Raw genomic sequence first — 18604 nt, forward strand, 5'->3', positions numbered from 1 at the left:
GACTCTTCCCGCTCAAAAAAGACACTAGGACTAGGGGGCACAGCCTCAAGATAAAGGGGGGGCGGTTCAGAACGGAGTTGAGGAGGAACTTCTTCACTCAAAGGGTGGTGAATCTCTGGAATTCTCTGCCCATTGAAGTGGTGGAGGCTGCCTCGCTAAATATTTTTAAGAAGCGGGTTGATGGGTTTTTGATAAGAGAAGGGATTAAGGGTTATGGGGAGAGGGCGGGAAAGTGGAACTGAGCCACGACAGATCAGCCATGATCTTATTGAATGGCGGGGCAGGCTCGAAGGGCCAGATGGCCTACTTCTGCTCCTATTTCTTATGTTCTTATGTCCCAACAGAATTTTATATATGTTTCTATGAGATACCCTCTCATTCTTCTAAATTCCAGTGAGTACAAGCCCAATCGATCCAGTCTTTCTTTATATATCAATCCTGCCATTACGGGAATCAGTCTGGTGAACCTTCATTGGACTCCCTCAATAGCGAGAATGTCGTTCCTCAGACTAGGAGACCACAACTGCACACACTACTCAAGGTGTGGCCTCACCAAGGCCCTGAATAACTGCAGCAAGACATCCTTACTCCTATACTCCAATCTTCTTGCTATAAAGGCCAGCACACCATTAGCTTTCCTCACTGCTGTACTTGCATGCCAACCTTCAGCGACTGTTCCACCATGACACCCAGGTCACGTTGCCCTTCTCCCTTTCCAAAACTGCCACTATTCAGATAATAATCTTCCTTCCTGTTTTTGCCACCAAAGTGGATAAGCTCACATTTATCCATATTGTATTGCATTTGCTTAGTATTTGCCCACTCAGCCAGCCTGTCCAAGTCACCCTGCAACCTTTTAGCATCCTCCTCACAGCACACACTGCCACCCAGCTTCGTGATATCTGCAAATTTGGAGATATTGTATTTAATTCCTTCGTCCAAATCATTAATGCATATTGTGAATACCTGGGGTCCGGGTCCCAGCATTGAACCCTGTGATACCTCAGTAGTCACTGCCTGCCACTCTGAAAAGGACCCGTTTATTCCCACTCTTCGCTTCCTGACTGCCGACCAATTCTCAATCCATGTCAACACATTACCCCCAATACCATGAGCTTTAATTTTGCCCACTAATCTCTTGTGCGTCAAAAGCCTTTTGAAAGTCCAGACACACTTCATCCACTGGTTCACCCTTGTTCACTCCATTGGTCACTTCTTCAAAAAATTCCAGAAGATTTGTCAAGCATGATTTCCCTTTAGTGAATCCAGACTGACTTGGACTGATTCGCTTTCCAAATGTTTAGCTATTACATCCTTAATAATTAACTGCAGCAATTTCCCCACCACTGATGTCAGGCTAACCAATCTATAATTCCTCATTTTCTCTCCCTCCTTTTTTAAAAAGTGGGGTTGCATTAGTTACCCTCCAAGCCATCCAGAGGAGGCAGGTCATGCTGATTGAACGCACATTTACGAGCAGGATGTCCTAGCTACATTATTTACAGGTATGAAGTGCATTGAAAGCTTAGTCATGACACAGATCAACTCTAGCCTCCCAGATTGCCTGGATCCACTACAGTTCGCTCATTGCCAGAACAGGTCCACAGCAGACACTATTTGCCTGGCTGTACACTCTACCTTGGAACACCTGAGTAACAAAAGTACTTATGTCAGACTCCTATTTATTGCCTACAGCTCAGTCTTCAACACCATTATCCCTAGAAAACTCATCTCCAATTTCCTAGGCTCAGCTCCTCCCTCTGTGACTGGATCCTAGATTTTCTAATCCATAGACCATAATCTGTAAGGATAGGTAACCACACCTCCTCCTCGGTTATCCTCAATACTGGTGCCCCACAAGGCTGTGTCCTCAGCCCTACTATACTCCTTATACACTTACTGACTGTATGGCTAAATTCCACTACAACTCCATTTTCAAGTTTGCTGATGACACCACTGTAGTGGGTTGGTTCTCAAACAATGATGAGACGGAATATTGGAAAGAGATTAAGAATCTGGTGAAATGGTGTGACAACAATAACCTCTCCCTCATTGTCAGTAAAATGAAGGAGAACGTCATCGACTTCAGGAAGCGCAGTGGAGGACCTGCCCCTGTCTACATTAATGTTGATGAAGTGGAAATTGTAGAGAACTTCATGTTTCTAGGTATCCAGATCACTAACAACCTGGCCTGGTCCCTCCATGCTAATGCCAATGTTAAGAAAGCCCACCAATGCCTCTACTTTCACAGGGGGCTAAGGAAATTAAATATATCTTCTGCGCTCTCACCAATTTTTGCAGATGCACCATAGATAACATCCTTTCCAGATGTATCACAGTTTGATTTGGCTCCTGCTGTGACCAAGACCACAAGAAATTACAAAGGGTTGTGAACGTAGCCCAGTCCATCCTGCAAGCCAGACTCCCATCCATTGACTCTATCTGTACTTCTTATTATCTTGGAAAAGCAACCAGCATAATCAAGTACCTCGGACATTCTGTCTTCCACCTTCTTACATTGAGAAAAGGATACAAAAGTCTGAGATTACATACCAACCGACTTAAGAACAGCTTTTTCCTTGCTGCCATCAGAATTTTGAATGATCTACCTCATATTAAGTTGATCTTGCTCCACTCCCCAGCTATGACTGTGGCATTATATTCTGCATTATCTTCTTTCCTTCTCCCCTATGTACTCTATGAAGAGTCTGCTTTGTCTGTATAGGGCACAAGAAACAATACTTTTAATTGTATACCAATACATATGACAATAATAAATCAAATCAAGATATTGTCGGTTGCTTTAGGATTAATTGCTGATTGAGTTTTACTGAGTGTTTCTGAATTAATATAACTGTTTGTTGGTTTGTATTGTTCGTGGTGTGGTATGTGGTGAAGGCCTTGGCCCTGCCTTCAAGGATTCTGCACAGCCTATTTGCTCCTGATCATGGTTAGAGAAGTCTGCGTTCCTTTGGCAAATAGTATGACAGAAACAATGACCTAAGAGGATGGATAATAGGATAAGTTGATGAAAGATAGAGGAGGAGAAGGAAAGAGAAGGGCTCTCAGTAAAAACGCATATCTAGTGGCTGTTCAGGTGACCTTGACAATGACCTTTATTTGCTAGCTTTTTCCAGGATACAGCAGGTGATAATTTGCAGCGTGTCTGTCGCATGGGAGTAGTCATTGAATTTTTGTGTTCTAAGTGAACTGAATCTGCTTAATTCTTTCCAGAGAGAAGCAGGCAGAGCAGGCATTTGGTTCGGTCGTGATTGCAGGCCTCTCCCAGGTGTAGAAATACTACTGACTGTACTAACATCATAAGTAAATTTGGTGATGGATCACAACTGGAAAGGATTCCACTCCCTTAGAGTGTACTGTTGTAAACATCACATCATACAGCTGAATGCTCAGAATCCTGGCAGCAGTCATGATACCTTCAGTCTGCTATATAATCTGCATTTCAGCAACCACAACAAATCAGAGGTGCTTGCTGATGACGTAGAACCATTCGCTATTTACTGACCACATTGCTCAAGAGTCTGGTCCACAAACTATGTGAGCAACCTACATACAATGAAAACCACACTGCCAAGGAAAACATAAATGCGAAGACCACTGGAGTACGTTGGCATAGCTTCTGTTGTCTCAACCGCTTAGACTGTTCTGAAGGAGCTTGACAGAGTAAACACTGAGACGTTTCTCTTGGCTGGTGAAATCTATAACCAACAGAAATTCAATGACCACTCATATGCAACAGACACATTGCACATGTTTATCATTTAGGACCAAGATATGGAGAAATTTCTTCGCTCGATGAATTATAAATCTTTGGAATTCTCTTATCCAGAGAGCTGCACACACAGAGTCATTAAGACAGAAATCCATAGACTTTGGAATGCTGTGGTAATTAGGGAATATGGCGATAGTGTGAGAACATGGAGTTGAGGTCAAAGTTCAGCCATGAACTTTTAGAATGGTGGAGCAGGATCAAAAGACTGAATAGCCTTTTCCACCTATTTCTTATGTTTATATGAGCATAAAAGTGATTGGCATTTCTACACCATCACGTCCTTCCTATTATTTCACTTTTCTTTCCACCACTGTCTGGTGGAAACCTAAGACAATGACAGTGATCCTTGTTGCACCAAGACCACAGAACGTGTCACAATTACAATCATTTTTGGGACTAATGAATTATTACGGGAGGGAGATTCATCTCAAATCTTGCAACACTATTAAAGCCATTTCACACTTTATTGTATGCTAATCAACAATGGAATTGGGCAAAGGAATGTGAAAGTATGTACAAAGTACAAGCAATCCAAGGTATTGGTTCACTTTAACCCAGATTTGAAAATTCGACTAGCAAGTGATGCATAACCCTAGGGGATGGTGATGTGTCTCACATTACAGCAACAGGGGAGGAGTGACTAATAACATTCACATCATGAAAGTTATCATGAGCAGAACAGAGAAAGAATTGCTCAGCATAAATTTTGGCATTAAACAATTTCACCTGTACCTGTTCGGCAGACAATTGACCTTGTTTGCTGAACACAGACCATTAACAACTATTTTTGGTGCATCGCAGATTGTCTTTGAGAGTTGAGCCAAACTCGTAGTTCTTTGCTAATCTTCTTAGCATTGCAACAAATTGCCTGCTTCTCTCTGGAAAGAATTAAACGTATTCGGTTCACTTAGAACACAGAAATTCAATGACCACTCGCATGTGATGGATACATTGCATAGGTTTATCATTTCTTGGCTCCATTGATGAAATCAGAATCTCTCAGCAATTATTAGTAGTTTAAGCAGGAAATTACTTTTGAGAATCTGTCAGTTCCTTGTAGGTATTTTCACTAGGCTTCTTGAACCTGTTCCACCATTCTAAAAGTTCATGGTTGAACTTTGACCTCAACTCCATGTTCTCATACTATCACCATATTCCCTAATTACCACAGGATAGACAAGGCTCTGTAGCAATGTATATGTTTTATGCCCTGCTATTCTTGTGAAGGTGACCACTTTTAAATTCATCAGGTATCTTGTTTGCAGCCAGATAACACTGAAATTTGTTTCTTCCTTATGTGTTTTTTTTTAAGTTGGATCTGTAGTTTGTTTTTTTTCCAAACTATTTCTTACTAGGCAATCTCCTTTTCACTAAGCAAAAAAAGCTTTACTTGCAATTTTTTTGATAGTTTAAGAGTACAGAAATTCTCCTTTATATGAGGATGTCTGTTGCTGTAGCCCACTATATGTGAGGTTCCTGCATCCTGAAATTCTGTGATGTGGAGATGCTGGCGTTGAAATGCTACCTAGCTGTAAAACATTTTCTCTCAGAATACTCATTTTTCTTTTCTTCGGGATGTTTTCTCAACTGCATTGATGACTTTCTTTGACTTCTTTTAGGAGGTGAAGAACTGAATTTTTTTTCCTTCTTAACACCAAGGCTTTGATCGAAAAGAAAATGCTAAAATCCAGTTGGAAACCTATCCCTTTACCAGGTTTACCTTCTATGCCACCAGTTTTATCTTTAAAAGCTGGGATTCGTTGAAGATCTTTTTGGAAAACCTCCTTGGTCACCAGTTTTGTTTATAACTGGGCTTCTGTTGAAAGTTCTTCTGAAAACCATCTCATTGCCAGCCTTTATCCTGTTGTTTTAGATTAGATGTTCTGACCAATAATACTACCAAGACAAAAGATAATGTGCCACCCTGTGGAGTATTGAACCAACTCAATGCAGATTTATTTAAGAGTTGTTGCCAGATTGAAGTCCAATATGGAAGAGAGATAAAAACCCGCAAATACTTCTGGTGATGTCACAGCATGTCATGTGACTAATTATACAGAGACCTGTTGCTTTGCAATGCGTAATAGTTGTAATATTTGACACCCTTCATTTTCAAGAGTATGCTCCATATGTCAAAGACTGTTCATAACCCAAAAAAGGAAGTTCTTCCTGATATCACACTTCCCTATGGATCAATTTATCTAATTTTCTCATCTTACCTAGCATGTGATTAGGGCAATAATTCCAGGATATTCAATGGTGAAATAAATTAATCTCCAGGTAGTTTTTCAAGACAAAAGAAGTGCAACCTAAAATGCTTTTTGAAGTTACAGGTTGCAGAAAGCAGAATCTTCCCAATAATAAAATTCAAGTATTTCTTGAGCACAGAGATGGTGCCGGAAGACTGGAATTATGAACGTTATACCCTTGTTCTAAAAGGGGTGCAAGGATAATGCCAGCAACTGTAGAACATAGAACACTACAGCACAAACAGGCCTTTCGGCCCACATATCCCTACCTACCAGCCTATCTATAACTCTCAATCCCATTAAATCCCATGTACTCATCCAGAAGTCTCTTAAAAGACCCCAACGAGTTCGCCTTCACCACCACTGACGGCAGCCGATTCCACTCACTCACCACCCTCTGAGTGAAAAACTTACCCCTGACATCTCCCCTGTACCTGCTCCCCAGCACCTTAAACCTGTGTCCCCTCGTAGTGACCATTTCAGCCCTGGGAAATAGCCTCCGAGAATCCACCCTATTTATACCTCTCAACACCTTATAAATCTCTATCAGGTCGCCTCTCAACCTTTGTCTCTCCAGGGAGAAAAGACCCAGCTCCCTCAACCTTTCCTCATAAGGCGTGCCACCCAATCCAGGCAACATCCTTGTAAATCTCCTCTGCACCTTCTCAATAGCTTCCACATCCTCCTTATAGTGAGGCGACCAGAACTGCACACAGTACTCCAAGTGGGGTCTGACAAGGGTCTTATAAAGTTGCAGCATTATCTCCTGACTCCTAAACTCAATCCCTCAATTAATGAAGGCTAGTACACCATACGCCTTCTTGACCACATCCTCCAACTGCGAGGCCGATTTAGGAGTCCTATGGACTCGGACCCCAAGGTCCTTCTGCTCCTCTGCAGTGCTAAGAGTCCTACCCTTGATATTGTACTCCTTCATCCCATTAGATCTGCCAAAGTGGACCACTACGCATTTATCTGCGTTGAAGTCCATCTGCCACTTCTCCGCCCAGTCTTGCATCCTATCTATGTCTCACTGCAACTTCTGACATCCCTCCAGACTATCCACAACACCACCAACCTTCGTGTCGGCTAACTTACCAACCCATCCCTCCACTTCCTGATCCAGGTCATTTATGAAAATGACAAACAGCAAGGGTCCTAGAACAGATCCCTGGGGCACTCCACTGGTGACTGACCTCCATGCAGGAAAAGACCCATCCACAACCAACTGTAGACCAGTCAGTTTTAAACTTCTGGAAACTATAGTTGGGATAAAATGAATAGTCACCTAGACAAATTCAGGATAATTAAGGAAATCCGAACCTCTGCCTCCCGCCAATGATGTACCAGCACTAGGGGAGATATGCATTGGGGTTGAAGGGTGTAGACATTGGGGCTTAAAGGGACCAATGCACTGGGGGTGAAGGAACCAGGTACCAGCCCGAAGTGGCAGTGAAACAGGCACAAAGAGGAAGTCAGAAGTGGAGGAGAGTTGGTGCTAAAAGGAGGGAAGATTCAGCACCAGAAGAGGGAGACAACCAAGTCTTAAACTAACCATTCCCAAGACTGCCTTCTTCTGTTTGTTGGGCCACTGTCTCCTTGGAATGACTTGACACTAGGAAGTGGAGCCTGGGCTAATGAGGTGGATGGATTGCCAGTCATCTCAGACTGACGCCTCTACTCATATGTTGGGGAGCTGCAAGCTCATTACTAACATCAAAAGTCTAATGATGAGGCATGTCGTAATAAAAATTGCTTTGCAGGCGAGATCATTCAGCTGCAACTCAATTAATGTGCCTATAATCTGACTGCTTATCTAACTATGGCCACTGAATCACCACTGCTCTCAGTTAATCTTTGGCACTGACCTCCACATTCAGTGATTGCTATGGTTTCCTAGAATTGTTAGCTGATTGGCCAAGCACATACATCTCCTTTAACAATGAATAAGGGCACACTGGCTGAGGAAAGCTCTCTGACCCATGTGATGTTTGCGAAGGTGCATTTTGACAGGTGCCCTCGTTGACCAGGTTGCATGCAAGGTCTTGGAGTGAAGCTTGGGACAATGTCTACACCTTAAATGAGAGCTCAGCATGCAGGAGAGTGGCCATATCTGTGGCCACTCAGTTAAGCTGCTGGGAGTGGACTCTTGTCCATTCGGGGAACAAATGAAAGTCTGGTCATTAAAGTGGTGAATGGGCAAAGGATGAAGGAGACAAAAACTAACCATCAAATCTTTCTGTTTTGCAGTAATTAGTGCAAGGAGAAATGGAACTGGCTATTATTTTTCTGGTTCATAGAGAAGACAGAAGATGTTGGTGGAGGCATCTGGCTCCTCACAGTCATGAAGACAATCTTGAGAAGGAAGGGCTGGTAGTATCTGCTCCACAGGAACAGGAGGGAGCCCAAACAGCGGCCACTCAGAGGTATCTTCCACAACCTAGTGTGTGTAGATGGCACCTGACTTCCTGCAGATGAATGAGAACCCGTCATGGATTTTGTCTCAAGGGAAATGGTGGCTCAATTATGCGCCATTCTGCAGGATTTACCACCAATGGGACTTGGAGAGCAAGCTAGTATGCAAAAGCCATGGTATTTGTACAGATGTCTGTCTTTTCACAGATGTAGGGTGCCATCAACTTCACCCAAGTGGTTTCCTGATCTTCATGGTATCAAGGAGTGCAGATTGTGAACTGCAAGGGCTTCCACCCTCTAAGATTTCAGCTGGTTTGTAATCACACAAAACATATTCTCCAGTGTGTGCTCAGTTCAGTTCTTGGGGAGAGTACACGCCTACACCTTGAGCCACTGTAACCAATGTGGACCCTCAAATATGGAGAGAATTTGACAGTGTTGGCTCCCTGGGGGCAGGGGATACCACCGAGGATGTGGTTGTTGACACCTGTGCAGAAGACACAGAGTACAGCTGAGACCACGTACATCGAGGCTTATGCTGCAACTTGCACTACAGATGCTGGAAATGAGGTTCTGGGACCAATCTTGTGGAGACTGCAGTACAGTCCATAGAAGGTGTTGTGTATTGTGGTTGTCTGCTGCGCCCTTTGCAATTTGGCACTTCAGTGGAGGAAGGAATTGCCTGAGAATGAGTGGCTTATTTCCTCAGATGAGGAGGACATCAAGGCGGATGATGAAAAGTAGTCTTGGCCATGAGGCAGTGGCAATGGTCAGATGGGTCAGACAAGCTAAGGGCATATTCAAAGCCACCCAATTCATGTTCTTTCTACGAGCGTTAGTCTTCCTTCTGACTTCTGACAGCGCACACGTTCACTGATCGTGTCATGGGAAGGGTGAGGTTGCCCATTATCCCAATAGAAGAATGATGACAACCTGCAGTGGAGACAATGCATAGGTCCTCAAAGAGCTGCTGTGAGTGTCTGACTCCTGTCTGACTGAAGGCATTTGCTTACTCGCAATGACTTAGATCACGTCATATGGTGATGTCACTCAGAGAATTTGCCTTCTAGTGATCTAAGGCCCTCCATAATGAACTGTGCACTTGAGGTTCAGTGTCACCTGAGGCTGAGACCCATGGAATATGGGGGCAAGTGGCATGGCAACATGTGGGGAGTACAGAATGTCAAAGAGTGGGATGAGTGACGGTGACTCTGAACATTGTGGGAAGCATGCTCATTCCCCATGAGAAACCAGCATGACTGAGGTGTCCAGTCATTGTGAGTGGATGTCACCAATGTGCTGGCACCCTTGCAGAAAGCATATAGAGTCATAGAGCTTTACAGCACAAAAGAAACCCTTCAGCCACCATGTCTGCACCAGCCATCAAGCACCTATCTATCCTAATCCCATTTTCCAGCACTTGGCCCATAGCCTTGTATGCTATGGCTTTTCAACTGCTCACCTAAGTGCTTCTAAGAGTTCAGGCATCTACCGCCAGTTCAGGCATCTACCGCCTGTTCAGGCTGAGAGTTCCAGATTCCCACCACCCTTTGGCTGAAAAGGTTTTTTTCCTCAAATCCCCTCCTGCCTCTGATCCTAAATCTACACTCCCTGGTTATTAACTTCTCTATGTAAGGCAAAAGTTTCTTCTTATCTTGCCTATCTATGTATTTCATAAATTTGTATATCTCAATCAGGTCCCCCTTCAGCCTTCTCTGCTCCAAGGATGAAAAAGCCTTGGTACAACATTCAACTCACTGCAAGTTATATAGACACAGTGCGGTGGTCTTACATACACAGTTATGATATGATATGAACTTGAATGGATTCTGCTTTCTTTAGCTGTTAACTACTTTGTTTTATAGGCTTGTATTGCTGGAGGAAGCTCTGAACTGAGTACCCAACATTTTTGTGGAATTGGAATCAAGCTTTTGGGCTGGCTCTACAGGAGCCAGAACAAGGAGGCATAAAAAAAGTGCAAAAAGTGAAAGTTATTTACAGAGGTGGATGCTATCTACAAGTACCTAACTTTATCGAAGTCCTCAGTGTGGTCCCTGATTGAGCCAGTAATGGAATGCCCAATCAGGGAGTCCTGCCTGTGTACATAATGCGGAATGTCAGGGTTACTTGCATTCCAGGCTTATACCGAGTAAGTATCTGTCTGAGTGTGGCTGACTTGGTAAATAAATCTAAGTTTGACGAAGAGACACCAGCCTCGGACAAGTTACTTCACACACATGCCCACACTGTGCAACTAGACCTTAACCTTTCTAAGCCCGCTGCTACAACTTTGGGCATCCACAGTGGAGGTGGAGGCAGCCTGCTGTCTGTCATGTCCTTTATCTGTAATGACCTTAGTGGGCATCCTCTGGAGGACTGACAGGTGGAGGGCTCTGGCCTGCTTTTGGGACTGTGCTATGTGACAATGCCACTCTTTGGTCACTGGAGCTGGAGCTCCAGGAAGAGGGGATTTGGTGGCCTGAACACTGCTGGTGTCATGTGGGCCAGCTTCTCTCCCTCTCTGAGGGTCTCTGACTTCTGTTTAGGATGCAGGGGCAACTGGAGTGAGATTGATTAGCCCTTCCATCATCTGACATTAGCATTTGTGGATGCCCACAATGCCTGCAGCATGGATGACAGATCTTGCATGGAGACTTCCATGGCAGCAGCCACCCTTCCTGTGTTGACTAGATTGTGTAAGAGAGTTGGCACTGTCTCATCGGACAGAAGACAGTATGACTCTTCCATTCTGCCCTTTGGGAAATCTCTTCCTGATTTACCTGACTTTGCCTTTGGTGCTTCAGCTACTGAGGCATGACTAAGTCCAGAGGCACATTACCTGACTGGGCTTCAGCAGCTTCCTTGCCTTCAGCAATCCTCCGAGTGCTGGCTATTGCTCCACCTGTTGGACCAGAGAAAGTGAGATGCTCAACAGTTTGTGACCCCAAGGCCTCTCTAAAACAAAATCCTACTGAGATGTGTGTCTTTGCATTAGTGGAGGGTGTGGGTGAAAGTTGTGATGATTTGTCAGACTCTATATCAGGGAAGTCATCCATGCTGGTGTCAGAGGTTTATTGGAACTGGCTGAAGAAGTGCCTGGGTTACTTCCTTCTCTGAAAGGCACATGAGAGGAGATTTCATTAGTGCATGGCAGTGGCCTTCAGGTACAGGAGATGTGACTCATGCCGGTTTTTGTGTGATGGATGATGATGTTCTGTACCCTCACTTAGTTTATCGCTGCCTACCACACCACTGGCATAGGAGTGGGTGACTTCTTCCTGCCTGGCTGAAGGGCTCTCTCCTCAAAATCAGAAAGACCCTCCAACTTGGGCAACCCTCCACCTGTCTGGGATCTTTCCTTATTATATGCTAGCTTGTCCTGCATGCAAATAGATGGAAAGAGTATAAGCAGGATGCATGCAGGACAGATGCTAAGGAAGCATGGCATGTGTGGATGATGAATGGTAGCAGTGAGGTGATGAAGACACAACCTGCAGGGGAGATGTAGATATGAGTGAAAGAGCGAGTGAGTGACAGTGAGTGAGTTCCCTGTGGATGTGTGAATGGTATGATGGGAAGAGAGCCATGCCCTGGCTGAAGAGAGGAGATTATTCATCCTTTTGTGGAATTGGATGCCTATCCTCCACTTCAGGGAGTTGGTGCTGACCACCACTGCCATTGCCTCCCATGATACATTGGCATTCCTGCTAGCTGGTGTCCTTCTTGTGTAAGGGTGAGAGAACATCATGACATGCTTTCACTGCATCCAGCATTCTCTCGAGGGAAGCATTAAAGAATCTGGGATAGACTTCTTTTCATCCTTAAGTAGCCATGGACCAAGAAGATGTGGCTGATGAGCACTGGGGCGGCTTTTAAATGGAGCTCCCACATGACAAACAGGCCAAAGTGATGGTGGGGAATCAGAGGCTGTTCACCACAGAATTGGTGTGAATCCTGTGAAAATTTTTTTTCCCTGAAGTGCCTAATAATATCTTGCAAAAACCCTTCATTTTTAACCCAGTAGGCTAAATACCTGGTTTCCTTCCCACCGTTGGACTCTGCCTAATATAGGGTAAATTTTTCCTGTCTTGTTGAACTTCTGTAAGGCATTAGATAGGCCTTATCTCGTGTACTGTGTCCAGTTTTGTGTTTCATTTTTGAGGAAAGGTGTGAAGGTTTGGAGAAAGTAAAGAGGGGATTCACCACAATGATCCCAGGGATAAACAACTGTAGTTATGAGGATAGATTGGGGAGGTTGAGAGGAGATTTGATAAGAGATATTTCAAGATCTTGAGGGGTAAAGACAAAGTAAATAGTGAGAAACTGTTTCCACTCAAGACAGTATCCAGAACTAAAGGCATGTATTCAAAATAATTGGTAAAATGAGTAAAAGTGACGAGGAAAATTTTTTTCACTGAGGGTGATTGGAATCTGGAATGAAGTTCCTGAGAGGTGGTGGAGGCAGGTTCAATTGAGGTATTCAAAAGAGATTGCTATCTAAAAGAAAAAATGTGCATGTTAATGGGGATAAAGGCAGGGGACTGTAATACTCTAGAGAGCCAGTGCAGACTTGATGGGTTGAATGGCCGCCTTCTGCACAGTCAGGATCCTGTGATTCTGAGTTGGTCTAAAATATTTTTTCTTTACTAGATATACATTGTCATTGCTCCAGTCTGGAATACTTGGAACCAAGCCATTTCTGGATTATAGAATGACTAAAGAATGCCTTACCACTAATGTGTGAACCAGAATAGACATAAATGCTTACATGAAGCAAACAACTAGTGATAAAACATTGACGCATTTAGAAAAATGGTTTTATTTGTCTTTATGTTGTATGTCCTATGTTTCTGCTCCCGAGTGCTACTCTAGGAGTTGCTTTAGTCTGCTCAAAATGTTTCTGGACAAGTGGTGATTTTGAATAGATTTCCAGACTGGACAGGTTACACTTTATTTATTATTGGAAGTATTTAAAATGCTGTAATTCTTTTCAGTGTACAGTAAGTGAAGGACATTTGTTGCAAACAGGTTGGAAGTAAATTATGAAGCACTTGGAAAGCAATGTGAAGTGGAATACATTGCAGAAGTAATTGAACAAGAACAAGAACTTCAAGAACAATTTAGGAGCGAAATGGAAATATACAATGAAAAATTGAAAAAATTTCAAAATCAAGAGGTATGTAATTACGTCTTAAAAATGTTGCAATCATTTTGAATTGTCACTCTACTCCTAATTTCTTTCCTCACATTGCAACTCCACATTTCTCGTCCAAACTTCCAAAGCAGTCTTCCTGAGAAATGTGGAGTGTACCTACTCATGTAGTCCTTCCTTTGTTGGGTAGGAGCTTTAAGGGAAGCCAAATCACACTGCCTTTAAATGGCATTAGCTGCTGTATTTGGGTGAGTTTTACATCCCTTTGTTTAAATGCTTTGATGAGAAGCTAAATGTGTAAGATAAATGGTAAATAGAATAATGGGTGGCAAGGGAAGCAGGAGGTCTTGTCAGAGGGATAGTTAGGGGGTTGAGGGATTGGTCAGGGGGGTAGTTGGGTGCTGGGGACTTTGGTAAGGGGGAAGGCGGGGATTCAGTCAGGTGATCATGGGGTGGGGGTGGTTGGGCCGATAGTTGGGGATGGGAATGTAGTCAGGTGGTCTGGGGGCATTTGATTTGGAGGTATAGTTGGGGGTCTGTGGTCAAGGGCGTAAACGAGGTGCAAGATTTTTGGGGAGTCAAGAGTTCCAGGAGTGTAGTGGGGAGTAAGGGGTGTCAATAGTATTTTTATTTACTCAGGAGTTAGAATGGATTTCAATCCTTCTGACCTTTCCTGACTAACTATATAGCTATACAAAGAACAAAGAACAGTACAGCATAGGAAACAGGCCCTTTGGCCCTCCAAGCCTGTGCCGCTCATTGGTCCAACTAGACCATTCGTTTGTATCCCTCCATTCCCAGTCTGCTCATGTGACTGTCCAGGTAAGTCTTAAACGATGCCAGCGTGTCTGCCTCCACCATCCTACTTGGCAGTGCATTCCAGGCCCCCACCACCCTCTGCATAAAAAACGTCCCTCTGATACCCAAGTTATATCTCTCCCCTCTCACCTTGAGCCCGTGACCCCTCGTGATCGTCACCTCTGACCTGGGAAAAAGCTTCCCACTATTCACCCTATCTATACCCTTCATAATTTTGTACACCTCTATTAGGTCTCCCCTCATTCTCTGTCTTTCCAGGGAGAACAACCCCAGTCTACCCAATCTCTCCTCATAGCTAAGACCCTCCATACTAGGTAACATCCTGGTAAGCCTTTTCTGCACTCTCTCTAAAGCCTCCACGTCCTTCTGATAATACGGCAACCAGAACTGGACGCACTACTCCAAATGTGGCGTAACCAGTGTTCTATACAGCTGCAACATCAGTCTCCAGCTTTTATACTCTATACCCCGCCCTATAAAGGCAAGCATACCATATGCCTTCTTCACCACCTGTGCTGCCACCTTCAAGGATTTCTGGACTTGCACACCTAGGTCCCTCTGTGTTTCTATACTCTTGATGGCCCTGCTATTTACTGTATAACTCCCTCCTACATTAGTCCTTCCAGAATGCATCACCTCGCATTTATCTGGATTAAATTCCACCTGCCATTTCTCTGCCCAATTTTCCAGCCTATCTATATTCTGCTGTATTGCCCGACAATGTTCATAGCTATCCGCAAGTCCAGCCATTTTCGTGTCATCCGCAAACTTGCTGATAACACCAGTTACCACTTCTTCCAGATCATTTATTTATATCACAAATAGCAGAGGCCCCAGTACAGAGCCCTGCAGAACACCACTGATCACTGACCTCCAGCCGGAAAAAGACCCTTCGACTGCTACCCTCTGTCTCCTGTGACCAAGCCAGTTCTCTACCCATCTTGCCACCTCTCCTTGTATCCCATGAGCCTTAACCTTCTTAACCAGCCTTCCACGAGGGACTTTGTCAAACGCCTTCCCGAACTCCATATTGACGACATCTACGGCCCTTCCTTCATCAACCGTTTTTGTCACCTCCTCAAAAAACTCCACCAGATTTGTAAGGCACAACCTCCCTCTTACAAAACCATGCTGTCTGTTATTAATGAGATTGTTCTGTTCTAAATGCGCATTCTCCCTAACTCTAAGAATCCTCTCCAATAACTTCCCAACCACGGATGTCAAGCTCACCGGCCTATAATTACCCGGGTTATCCCTGCTACCCTTCTTAAGTAACGGTACCGCATTCGCTGTCCAATCCTCAGGGACCTCACCTGTGTCCAGTGAAGAGACAAAGATTTCCGTCAGAGGCCCAGCAATTTCATCTCTTGTCTCCCTGAGCAGTCTAGGATAGATGCCATCAGGCTCTGGGGATTTATCAGTTTTAATGTTCCCTAAAAAACCTAACACTTCCTCCCTTGTAATGGAGATTCTCTCAATGGGTCAACACCTCCCTCTGAGACACTCCCATCAACACGTCCCTCTCCTTTGTGAATACTGATGCAAAGTATTGATTTAGGATCTCCCCTATTCCCTTGGGTTCTAAGCATAATTCCCCTCCTTTGTCCCTGAGAGGTCCAATTTTTTTCCTCTGTGAGCTGGGGCCATGTAAAGTCTCCAACTTAATTCAAAGTTTTGATGGACTCCAGACGCTGGGTAATATTCCACTGGAAATCAAATTTGACTTTTAAAAGTTTAATCCTGTGTTCAGTCTGTGGGGACTTCTTGGGGGTTTCCCAGCATATCTTCTGCGGTCCCTCCAGAATGTGATTATCTGGAGATAAGATGATCTGGGCCAATGTTTTGTTTGTTAGAAATATTTTTATGTAACCAATTTTTTTTCATTTAGCAGAAATTTTAAGGAATGTGCTTGTAGTAGACTGATATCTGAATTAGCTATTTTTAGTTCAACTGGGACGTTGCTGTGGCTAGGTGATATATCTAGAATTATAGAAATGATTAAACTTGTTGACTGAAGGGAGTATAGAATGGAAAGATTTTCAAATTTTGATGGGCACCTTCTGATGAACTGTTTGATTTATTTATTTGCTTCTTTTGTACCAGAAATTCAATCTGTTTTGGAATTGGCATGTGGGAGATGGGATTGGAATTTGAGGTCTGAGCCTTTCCTGCCATGGTTTTGCCCTTTTCTGGTCTCGTTTGAAACATTTTATCCTGCCTTCACATTGGCGCAGGACTTCCATAATTCTGGAATTGCTGGAAATCCTCAAAATGTGTTCCAGTTCCATGTGTCCTAAATCTGCTTATTGGAGGAAAGTAGACTAAAAAGTTTGTAAACTTGAAACTATGTCTTCACTATTAATTAACTGGGGCCTCATCAACTGATTTGGCCAATCACACAAAGCAGATAATGAAATAAATATATTTTCATTTATACGACAAACTAAACCAGCTTATTTCTGAATATTAACAGAAAGACAAAGCAATGGAAGAGGATGAATCAGACAATGAATATTATGTTGATGACCCAGGGACTCCTCCAAAGCTTTCTACTCCAACTAACCGAGAGAAAATGGAAGATATGGCAAGAAAAAGAAGAGCATGGATTCAGAAACAACAAGTGAAACCTATTCTGATTCCTAAACTATCACTGACTGTGGATGTAACACCAACTTCAGAGTGTTCTGGGTATTAGTTAAAGCTGTACACTCTTAGTTAACACACAGTTTCTTTGACTGTTTGATTTTGCAGTAAATTAATTATTAATATATTTGAAATTTAAGAAGTTGTATATAAGCTGGGAAAAGGAAAGCTAATTTTAAAAGTTTCAACCTCCAAAGCAAATGCTAATTGACAATAAGGCTGATGTTCCTCCCTGTCCTGTTTCAGTAGAACTCGGCTCTCAGCCCTAAAGTGCAAAAGATAGAGGAGACCTGCTAAATCAAGCCCCTACTGCCTTTACATTTGTCCCAGCATTTCTGGAACTTTACTGACAATGAGTGTTCTTTAGTGTTTGTGTGTCTCATGAATGCAGGGCCATTGAAAATAATGAAGCACATGAAAGTCTAGGTCTAGTGCCTCTCCTACTTGAACTATTGCAGCCCATGTGGTGCAATGAGTTCTAGGAACATGATCCAGCAACAACGAAGGAATGTTATATACTTCTGAGTCTGAATGTGTGACTTAAGAGTGATGGTGTTCACATGCACCTACTGCTGTTTCCCTTCTAGGTGGTAAAGTTTGTAGATTTGAAAGTGCAGTTAAAGAAGCCTTGGCAAGTTGCTGAAGTTGAATCCTGTACTTGGTGCATATTGCAACCATGAAGGTTTAAGGTGACGAATGGGGTGCTAATTAGTTAAACTTCTTTGTCCTGAATTGTGTCTTGCTTATTGAGTATTGTTTGAGCAGCATGCATCTAATCAAGTGAAGTGTAGTCCATCACACTTCTGACATATGCTCCCTAAAATTGAATTATGCCTTTGGTCACATGTTTTAATATCATCTTATCATCTTATAAGTATCAGCACCTAAATTATTGGGAATAATTTGATGTATATTAAGATGATGGGAGGAATATATTCTTGGTCTCAGTGATAATGAAACAGCACCTGAATATGGACAGTATTGGTTGTTGCATTTTAATTATCCAAATTTAGCTAATTACCTTAACCTGATATTGGGCCTGCCACTAGAATGGGTGTGGAGGTGGATGAGAAGTCACGTAAAGATCTTTCACCCTGGCATTGCCTCTTGCTTTCGAATCTATTAACCCTTCTACAGAACTGGGTCATTATGAGTTAGATATTTAAGGGCTGACTATCGTTTTAAGTTAAGGTCCTGGAATTCTTGCTGGATACATTTCAGTTTTGGTGTGCCCCAGTGAAAAACTCGCAACATGCTTAGCTCACCCTGTACTTAGTACTAAACAATAAGAAGGACCCTGACCAGAGCTACTTAAAGAGATCATATATTAGATCTTATATGCTAGTTGATGATTTGTTATTTCAGGATGCTGGTTAGCTTCTTGGCTCTTAGGGCATCCTTCAGGCCTGGCAAATTAAAGGATATAGCAAGAAACACAGCAAAGGGCATGAACAGCTGTCAGAAGAGGAAGAGGATACTGCTTGGAAACCATATTCACAGTGGTTTCTCAGGAATCATTTTCCCATCTCAACC

The 18604-nt window shown here is 43.2% G+C and overlaps 1 protein-coding gene across 1 annotated transcript in view; it reads left to right on the forward strand.

The window, feature by feature from the left end:
* Nucleotides 1-18604, forward strand: part of LOC145354567 (protein CC2D2B-like) — a 272448-nt gene that overhangs the window by 143117 nt on the left and 110727 nt on the right. Inside the window, exons 20-21 of the mRNA XM_080206030.1 lie at nucleotides 13486-13633; nucleotides 16902-17116. Coding sequence (XP_080062156.1) covers nucleotides 13486-13633; nucleotides 16902-17116 — 363 coding nt within the window. The remainder of the gene's footprint in view (nucleotides 1-13485; nucleotides 13634-16901; nucleotides 17117-18604) is intronic.

This window comes from Carcharhinus amblyrhynchos, chromosome 17 (assembly GCF_965287045.1).
Source record: "Carcharhinus amblyrhynchos chromosome 17, sCarAmb.v2.hapA, whole genome shotgun sequence".
In the NCBI taxonomy this organism is placed as follows: domain Eukaryota; kingdom Metazoa; phylum Chordata; class Chondrichthyes; order Carcharhiniformes; family Carcharhinidae; genus Carcharhinus; species Carcharhinus amblyrhynchos.